Source organism: Centropristis striata, chromosome 10 (assembly GCF_030273125.1).
Source record: "Centropristis striata isolate RG_2023a ecotype Rhode Island chromosome 10, C.striata_1.0, whole genome shotgun sequence".
NCBI classification, from domain to species: Eukaryota; Metazoa; Chordata; class Actinopteri; order Perciformes; family Serranidae; genus Centropristis; species Centropristis striata.
The window spans coordinates 2,353,233-2,363,232 of record NC_081526.1 but is presented as its reverse complement, the minus strand read 5'-3'; the positions used below and the strand labels follow the sequence as shown (position 1 = coordinate 2,363,232).

At 34.0% G+C, this 10,000-nt stretch overlaps 1 protein-coding gene across 1 annotated transcript in view; it reads right to left on the bottom strand.

Annotated features, from left to right (window-relative positions):
• LOC131979579 (E3 ubiquitin-protein ligase SH3RF3-like) overlaps positions 1 to 10,000 on the bottom strand; it is a 208,589-nt gene that overhangs the window by 27,501 nt on the left and 171,088 nt on the right. Inside the window, exon 6 of the mRNA XM_059343616.1 lies at positions 5,084 to 5,254. Within this exon, the coding sequence (XP_059199599.1) occupies positions 5,084 to 5,254 (171 nt within the window). The remainder of the gene's footprint in view (positions 1 to 5,083; positions 5,255 to 10,000) is intronic.

The following is a 10,000-nucleotide window of genomic DNA, read 5'->3' as shown; positions in this document are numbered from 1 at the left end:
TAGACTTTGTAGGACAGTGAAGGTATCATCAGATGTCTCAACGTCTATTATGTTCCTGGTTTTAATTCTAAAGTTAAATCAGTGAAGGTTCAGTTAAGAAGAGTAAGAACGAGTCTCCAAAAGTCTCCAATAACACCAGAAAAAGTCTCTGGATTTGTCTCCAGTCGCTTTTTTGAAAAATAGTCTCAATTGGCCCAATTGGGGTCACGAGATGATTTCTGGGGGTCGCTTAATAATTTTGGAAGTCAGCTCTGTCTCCACTGTGTTAAAGTGTTCATGTGTTTTAGTCTTTTTGGTCATTTTTTTTTGTTGTAATTTTGTGTCTTTTTTTGATCATTTTGTGTTCAATTTGTGTCTCTTTTGGTGATTTTGTGGTTTTTTTTTTTGTAATTTTGTGTCTTTTCTGGTCATTTTGTGTCTCTTTTTGATCATTTTGTGTCTTTTTTGGTCATTTTGCTTCCTTTTTTGGTCATTTTGTGTCTTCTTTTAGTCATTTTGTGTCTCTTTTTTGGTCATTTTTACAGTTTTAGTTTCCTGCTGAAAGAGTTAACAGTCCCTTCCTAGTAGCTTCGGCTGGTGTGGTAAAATAATATTGTCAGTTAGTGGTGCTGCAGGTGAAGCAGGAGGAGCCGAGGCTGCAGCAGCAAGAATACATTAGACTGGATCTGCAGATTGTGCCTCTGCCAACACGATTAAAATGATCAAAAAAGACACAAAATGACCAAAAATAGTTGTTAAAGTGACTAAAAAGGACACAAAATGACCAAAAAAAGATGTACAATTGACAAAAAAAGACCCCACAAAATGACCAAAAATATATGTAAAAATGACCAAAAAATACATTAAATTATCGAAATAGACACAAAAAATCACCATATATGTAAAAATGACTAAAAAAGACACAAATTGACCAATAATAGATGTAAAAATGACACAAAAAAACATAAAATGATCAAAAAAGACACAAAACGACCAAAAACAGATGTAAAAATTACAAAATAGACAAAATAACCAAAAATAGATGTAAAAATGACAAAAAAACAGAACACAAAATGACCAAAAATAGATGTAAAAATAACAAGAAACCCACAAAATGACCAAAAATGTTGTGGATTTTCACAAGATAAAACAAGGAGTTCATTTTTAGTTATAACTCAATTTTGACCAAAAATCGAGTTACTGCAGTTAGACTTTGTAGGACAGTGAAGGTATCATCAGATGTCTCAACGTCTATTATTTTCCTGGTTCTAATTCTAAAGTTAAATCAGTGAAGGTACAGTTTTAGTTTCCTGCTGAAAGAGTTAATTGAGTCAGTTTTTGATGCTGCAGGTGAAGCAGGAGGAGCCGAGGCTGCAGCAGAAGAATACATTAGACTGGATCTGCAGATTGTGCCTCTGCCAACTCAGAGCCCAGAAACGTGGTTCTTTTTTTCTTTTTTTTGGGAGTGCCTTTGTGATAAGAGGCAGTGTGAGTCCACGGAAACACAAGTGCAATTACACAGCGTATGAAGAAGCAGAGCTGCTCGCCTCGGCCTGATCTGTATTCCAGAAAAGTGGAAGCCAGGAAATTACCGGGAAAAAATTACAATGCAAATTACAACGAGTGTGCCACTATACTGTCTTTGTGTGAGGACAAAATTAGAGGCCTGAGTCTGATTGCATTACAGCGCTGCCTTCACAGGAGCAGAGTGAATGAACTGGATGATAAGTGGAGCAGAGGTTTGAAACGCCGGTTGGGTTAAAATGACACCAATGATCCGGATACGACACGAGAAAGAGAAGAAATTCCGTAACTACCCAGAGAAACCATCAACCCTGTCACCTGACATGTTTTATTTTTGCACAATAATAAGACAAAAAAGAAAAGGATGAAGAGATAACAACAAAATGTTTTGGTTAAAATGACCAAAAAATAGATGTTAAAATGATAAAAACAGACACAAAATGACCAAAAATAGATGTATAAAATTATGAAAAAAAGACATAAAATGACCAAAAATAGATGATAAAAAGACACAAAATGACCAAAAATAGATGTATAAAATTATGAAAAAAAGACACAAAATGACCAAAAATAGATGATAAAAAGACACAAAATGACCAAAAATAGATGATAAAAAGACACAAAATGACCAAAAATAGATGTAAAAATGACTAAAAAGACACAAAATGACCAAAAATAGGTGTAAAATTGATCCAAAAAAAAACAAAAAATGACCAAAAACTTATGTAAAAATGACAAAAAACAAAAAATGACCAAAAACTTATGTAAAAATGACAAAAGACACAAAATGACCAAAAATAGATGTTAAAATGATCAAAACAGACAAAAAATGACCAAAAATAGACGAAAAAGGACTAAAAAGACACAAAATGACCAAAAATAAAACAATTACCATAAAAATAAAGCAAAATTATAATAATATTAAGAAGCAAAATAAAACGAAAGTGTGTGCACCTGACTGAGGTCGCTATAATAAAACCGTACATGACATTATAATGGAGGCTGGTGACTCACTGTATGTTGCTTCATTCACACCAAATCAGCCACCGCCGGAGAAACGCCATTCCTCTCATTCATGTGAATGTGGGCTGTGCGTTTAGGGACCACGGGGGATGATGAAATAATAGGAATGAAAAAAGAAGCATTGAACAGTTGAAACTAAATCAACTCTAATAAAAAAGCTCCTGTGGAGGAGATCAGAGCTCCAATCATCATGTCCAGAGTTCCTGCAGCAGCACGAAGAACCAAACACAACGAGTTCTCAATCACAGACCGGTTCCTCCTGCTGCACTAAAGATAGAAAAACATTCTGAACTTCATTCTCAAGCTCACAAAAGATGATTTTTGACAGGAAATAATGTGGGTGTGAAATAAACAGATGCACAGACTTCTATGTCACAAAAATGGGCCAAATAAGTGACACCGTCACACAACCGCTTAACGAGCCTCCGGCCCCGCGGCTCGTTAAGAAGAGCCTCCCGTCCCCGCGGCTCGTTAAGAAGAGTAAGAACGAGTCTCCAAAAGTCTCCAATAACACCAGAAAAAGTCTCTGGATTTGTCTCCAGTCGCTTTTTAAAAAAATAGTCTCTAAGGGGGTCTGAAAAGTTGCTAAATATAGCAACAAATTCACTAAGTTGGCAACACTGCTTCTCCGGCTTTTACAAATGTTGCGTGTTGTTGTGGCGTCCAGTACTACGTCACTTCCTGCTTAGCGTTCTATCCAATCAGCAACCAGGCTTTTTACAGGGGAGAAACACGGCCCCGCCCCCTGGTGGTTGGAGGACTACTGGTGTAGAAAGTGTTGATTAGATCTGCAGGAGCGACGCATTTTAAAGAGGAAATATCACCGACGATCAGGTTTATTTAATCGTGGCGGCCAAGATCGTTATTATGATTAAAATTTGATTAATCGTGCAGCCCTACTTTGAGTCCATAGCACCTAAACTCTGGACGCTCTGCCTGCTCCCTTACTGTCTGTGGTGTCTGTGGATTATTTTAAATATCAGATTAAAACATATCTGTTTAGACTGTATGTACCTGGTCAACTAGACCAACTAGTCTAAACCTTGGGGTCGGGACCCCAATTGGGGTCACGAGATGATTTCTGGGGGTCGCCAAATCATTTTGGAAGTCAGCTCTGTCTCCACTGTGTTAAAGTGTTCATGTGTTAATGTGTTTTAGTCTTTTTGGTGATTTTGTGTTTTTTTTTAATAGTAACTTTGTGTCTTTTCTGGTCATTTTGTGTATCATTTTGTGTCTTTTTTGATCATTTTGTGGTCAATTTGTGTCTTTTTTGGCCATTTTCTCTTCTTTTAGTCATTTTGTGTCTGTTTTGGTCATTTTGTGTCTTTTTTGGTCAATTTGTGTCTTTTTTTAGTCATTTTGGGTCTTTTTTGGTCATTTGGTTTATTTTTTGGGTAATTTTGGGTCTTTTTTGTTCAATGTGTGTCTTTTTTTGGTCATTTTGTGTATTTTTTGGACAATTTGTGTCTTTCTTTGGTCATTTTGTGTCTTTTTCTGGTCATTTTGTGTCTCTTTTTGATCATTTTGTGTTCAATTTGTGTCTTTTTTGGTCAAATTGTGCCGTTTTTGGTAATTTTGTGTCTTTTTTAGTCATTTTGTGTCTTTTTTTGGTCATTTTGTTTATTTTTTGGGTGATTTGAACTGTGCACGTGAGATTCTGTTCAGTGAGCGGGGGTCGCGGACAACATGCATATTAAAGTGCTGGTCGCGACTCAAAAAGGTTGAGAACTCCTGAACTAGACGTCCAGGCTTTTATCATGTTTCCTTGTTGTTTGTATGTTCTTGTAAAGCACTTTGCTGCCTCTTGCCTGTGAAAACCTTTTATAAATATAACAGACTTACTTCCTTCCTTCCTGGAGGAGCTGCAGCTCCACATTAACCTGAGCTCACTGACCTGGACACGGGGGTGACTGTAATTTTGTGTCTTTTCTGGTCATTTTGTGTCTCTTTTTGATCATTTTGTGTATTTTTTGGTCATTTTGTTTCCTTTTTTTGTCCATTTTGTGTCTTTTTTTGGTCATTTTGTGCCTTTTTTGGTTATTTTGTGTCTATTTTTTATCATTTTGTGGTCAATTTGTGTCTTTTTTGTTCATTTTGTGTCTTTTTTGGTTATTTTGTGTCTTTTTCTGGTCATTTTGTGTCTCTTTTTGATCATTTTGTGTTCAATTTGTGTCTTTTTTGGTCAAATTGTGCCGTTTTTGGTAATTTTGTGTCTTTTTTAGTCATTTTGTGTCTTTTTTTGGTCATTTTATTTATTTTTTGGGTGATCTGAACTGTGCACGTGAGATTGTGTTCAGTGAGCGGGGTCACAGACAACATGCATGTTAAATTGGGGGTCGCAACTCACAAAGGTTGAGAACTCCTGAACTAGACGTCAAGGCTTTAATTATGCTTTCTGGTTGTATTGTGTTTTCCTGTTGTTTGCCTGTATGTTGTTTTATACCCCTGTAAAGCATTTTGCTGCTTCTTGCCTGTGAAAAGCTCTTGATAAATATAACAGACTTACTTCCTTCTACCTGGAGGAGCTGTAGCTCCACATTAACCTGAGCTCACTGACCTGGACACGGGGGTGACGTAGTTCCCGGGGAAGACGCCCGAGGCAGCCGTCCTCAGTGAGGTGCCTTTGAACCACCCGTCTTGACACTTCTCTGTCACCCGATACATCTCCCCTTTCCTAAGTTCAAGCTCGTCAGCCTTCTGGGGCTTGTAGGCGTATAAAGCCAGATATCTGTGAAACAGAGGCAACAGACAAAATGTAGAAGTCAAATTATAAAATCATTAGAAGCCAGCAGGAAGGAGAAACTCTTCACCAAATACCAATTATCTCCCATGGGGATTAGACTCCTAATATGTATTATGCAAAGTAAAAGCAAAGCCATTACAGATGCAAATAAATGAATGAACAAATGAGTGAACATTAGCCAATCAATCCTTTAAAAAACAAGCTGAATTTTCTGTCAGAGTGTTTAGAAGGAAGGAGAGAATAGCAACACATAATAATAATAATAATAATAATAATAATAAGAGAGGAAACTGCTCCTCTGGAGAGGAAAATAATAAGAATATTCATCACACGCTCTGTTTTTAATTTACACAAACAAGTTGAAATGATCTTGTGGGATTTATAGTTTTTTTTTTAAAAACAAAATGAATAAGACGTTCAGAAGACGTTCATATTTTACACATCTTATTTTAAGTTGTTTTACTGAGATTTACAGCGAAGTGTAAAAAAATGTCTGTAGATTTAAAAAGATAAATGGGTTAATTCAGTTTCAGTAACAAAAAAACAAACAATATATATATATATATATAATATTATAAAAGAGAATGTTTTCTTATAACTTAGCTAGTAAATAAAGGCAACAAACGTTACAGTGTACTGTAAATATCAGTATTTTTCCTGAGAAATAATATGTATATATATATATATATATATATATATATAAATATATATATATATATGTATATATATTCAATATATATATATATATGTATATATATATATATATATATATATATATATATATATAAATACGTTTTTTTTTTTTTTTCAAAAATACATTACTCCACTGTAAAATAAAATTGTTGTTCACAAAAAATACTGTAATATATATAAAAGCATCACTGTAATTTTTGCATTTATCTATTTTAAAAAAATACATTTCCTCTCTGTTAAATGTATTAAACGATTTATTATTATTATTATTATTATTTTTAACAACATGAATAAGACTCTTCAGAAGTGCATATAATACTATAAAAGACAATGTTTTCTTATAACTTAGCTGGTAAATAAGTATTTTTCGTGAGAAATTATATATATATATATATATATATTATAAATAAGGGTTTTTTGTTTTAAAAAAAATACATTACTCCACTGTAAAAATATTTGTAACAAAAATATACTGTAATATATATACAAGTATCACTGTAATTTTTGCATTCATCTGTTAAAAATAAATACATTTCCTCCCTGTTAAATGTATTAAACTTTTTTATTATTATCATTCTTTTTTTTAACAACATGAATAAGACTCTTCAGAAGTGCATATAATACTATAAAAGACAATGTTTTCTTATAACTTAGCTGGTAAATAAGTATTTTTCCTGCGAAACAAGCATCACTGTAATTTTTGCATTTGTCTGTTGAAAAAAAAATACATTTCCTCTCTGTTAAATGTATCTCTAACAATAATATACCATAATATAAATATATACAAGCAATCACTGTAATTTTTGCATCTATTTTTGGAAAAATAGAATATAAAAACTATATACTATACTATATATACTATATTACTATACTGTAATATTTAATGGTAAAGTCTTTAATTCATGCAGCATTTATAAAGTATTTTCTTGTCAATTACATGGCAGAACAGGGTTTCTTTTGATGGAAAAACTTTTTATTTATGAGGTAAATATGGAATAAAATGGCAGTGCTAATATCATTTTACCGTAATATTAGAAATAGTGGCACCGTATTTATTACTTTAAAGTTTTTTACAGTGTTCCTGCTCCACCAGCTCCTTTATTGGAGCACCAAACCACATTTTATCTACAATAAATCGGGAGTAGGAGGTTGGTCCTCCCTCCATTAACCATGAATCCTCCAGAGGAGGAAAGCTTCTGTAGGTGGAAACTGTAAACACTCTCACATATCACTAACTGGTCTCCTGTAGCAGTAAAATCTAATTGTGATGATTTTAGGTGAGGTAAGACTTCCAGTTAGGAGAAACTTATTACATTAAACCAGGATTGTTTTACTCCACTACCTGCTGGGGGTTTGGAAGGCATGTTTTCTTTACAGTAACGGCGAAAATTACACCATTTATCATGACCAGAAACCAATTTTCTGATTTTCACATTTCCTGTTTGCACAAACCAGGTCCTGGTTAAAAACATTAACTTCTGTCCCTCACTAACACTGAAACTACGACTGGCTCAGCTGAGACCAGCGATCATGTGACAACAACTCACTGAAACGAAGACGGAATTGTACAAAATGTCATATATATATATATATATATATATATATATATATGTATAGGGATGGGCAACTTAAATGTTGGAGGGGGCCACAATTTTCCATATCCACATATAGACATATAGGACCGTGCCCCAAGTTTCTGTAGAATAGATTAATAGATTCTTAAATAAATGTGTTTATTTCTTTCTTTCTTCTCATGGCATTATAATGACACTATATAAGGTGCTATAGGGCCTTTAAAGCACATTGAGGCTGCAAAACAGCTTCTTTCCAACACTGTAAAAAAATTCTGTTGCTTTTACATAAAAAAACTGTCAGCTGTGGTTTCCAGAATAATTCTGCAAAAAAATACAGTACAAATGTAAACAACTTTACAGAACAACTTGTAAATTTTACTGGTATTCAGTGTACAATAAACAAAATCTGCATGTAAATTTAGCATAAATAATTAGTATAAAAGCAGCATCATCCTGTTAAATCAGCAGTAAAGGACGCTATAATCTACAACTTTAAAATGTTTTTTTTTAATTAGCAGTTTTAGGATGTAAAATTTACAAGTTAAAAGTTGTTCTGTAAAGTTGTTGACATATGTTCTGTATTTTTTACGGAAATATTCTGGGAACCACAGCTGACAGTTTTTTTCTGTAAAAACAACAGTTACAGTGCAGGACCACCAGTGTGGTCAATAGATTCTGCCCAGTTTATAGTTTTTAACCCCTTGCAATACAGGCCTAGTAGATCGGGTCAGTGCAATATAGTTTTATAGTTTAAAAAAAACAAAAAACAATTAAAATATATTAATGAAATGTAAGTGCTATATTTAAATCTGTTTCTCTGATGCTGCTCCTGTGCACCTTGGTGATGATGATGATGATGATGATGATGATGATGATATCTGAAGCTTCAACTTGTTGATGTTTCTAGTTTCTAGTTTTAATACGCTGTATGTATTTTACTGTCATGTTTTGTGATTGTGTTGTTTTTAGTTTTTTTGTTGCACATATGAATGTTGTTGTCCTGCTGCTATAATGACATTAACAGGTTCTACTCTAAAACTGCACAGAAGACGTGTTGTGAGTTCTCTTCCTGTGGTTCTGTGTTGTGAGTTCTCTTGCTGTGGTTCTGCTGTCTCCATGGAGTCAGCTGGTAGAAAGGTTAACAGCTAAATTGAAGCACTTACACTCAGAGTTTTACTGTTGACAGTTAACTTGACATTCTGAGTCGTAGCTGAGAGTTTCTGAGGAAAAATACTAAAAACATCAGTCTGTTGCCTTTATTTACCAGCTATAGTTACTATAATACATTCTCTTTTATAGTATTCAACTGTTATATACAGACATGAATGGGGAAATAATAAAATGGAAATCTTTAAATATGTTCCTACTACGGCTGGGATATATATATATATATATATATATATATGTATATATATATATATATATATATATATATATATATGTATATATATATATATATATATATATATATATGTACAAATGCTGCCCTTACTAGGGTTTGTCATATTCAGTTATTTTGTAATGTTCGTTATATTTATTTCAGAAAAAGATTGGCCTATTTTATTTCATAGGCTGTTTTTATTGAAGATAATTTTATATTTAAATGTCACTTTATGGAGCTTTGATTTAAAAAAAAAGGTTCTCCTGTTATACAGTATTTATGTTCACTTAAATAAATCAATAAATCTACTTGTGACATGTCATATTTGACTTTGACTGAACATTTGCTCTCACTTTGAGATAAAAATATCAGGATATATATCATATATATATCGATATTCAGCCTAAATATATATCGGGATATGACTTTTGGTCCATATCGCCCAGCCCTAGTTCCTAATAAAACTAGAAATATTATTCATTTCTGAAATTACCAACTTCCAAAAGATGCATAAAATTTGATACATTGGAATCAAAGGCTGTCGGGGTTTATTACATCAGAAAAGACGAAGAAGAAGAAGAAGAAGAAGAAGAAGAAGAAGAAGAAGAAGAAGAAGAAGAAGAGTCTGACTCAAAAAATATCAGATCCAAGATGTATGAAGCATTAATGTTTCAGTGCGACTGTGATTTATTAAACTCGTGAAGAGTATCCAGTCGCTCCTCTGTGAGGTGATGTGATCAGTAATCAATACGTCCTTGTTTACCTGCCGACTAGCAGGTAAACATGCTAACCGACACATTTAGCATTTAGCATCTCACTATGTGACCGTGTTCGTGTGTGTGTGTGTGTTTTGCATGTGCGTCACCATATAAATAAGTTTGTGTGTGTGTCTGTGGGAGACGTTCCTCGTGTCTGTTGGTAGAGACGATAAGACCTCAGAGTAAACAAGCCCTATATGTGCCTGCCCCCCCCCCCCCCCTCCCGTTGCCATGGTAACAGCTGTGGGGACCGTCTCCTGTCTCCCCATGGCAACAGGAAGAGTTGCCAGGTCAAGATGGAAACGTCCGACCTCATCAGGGGAAA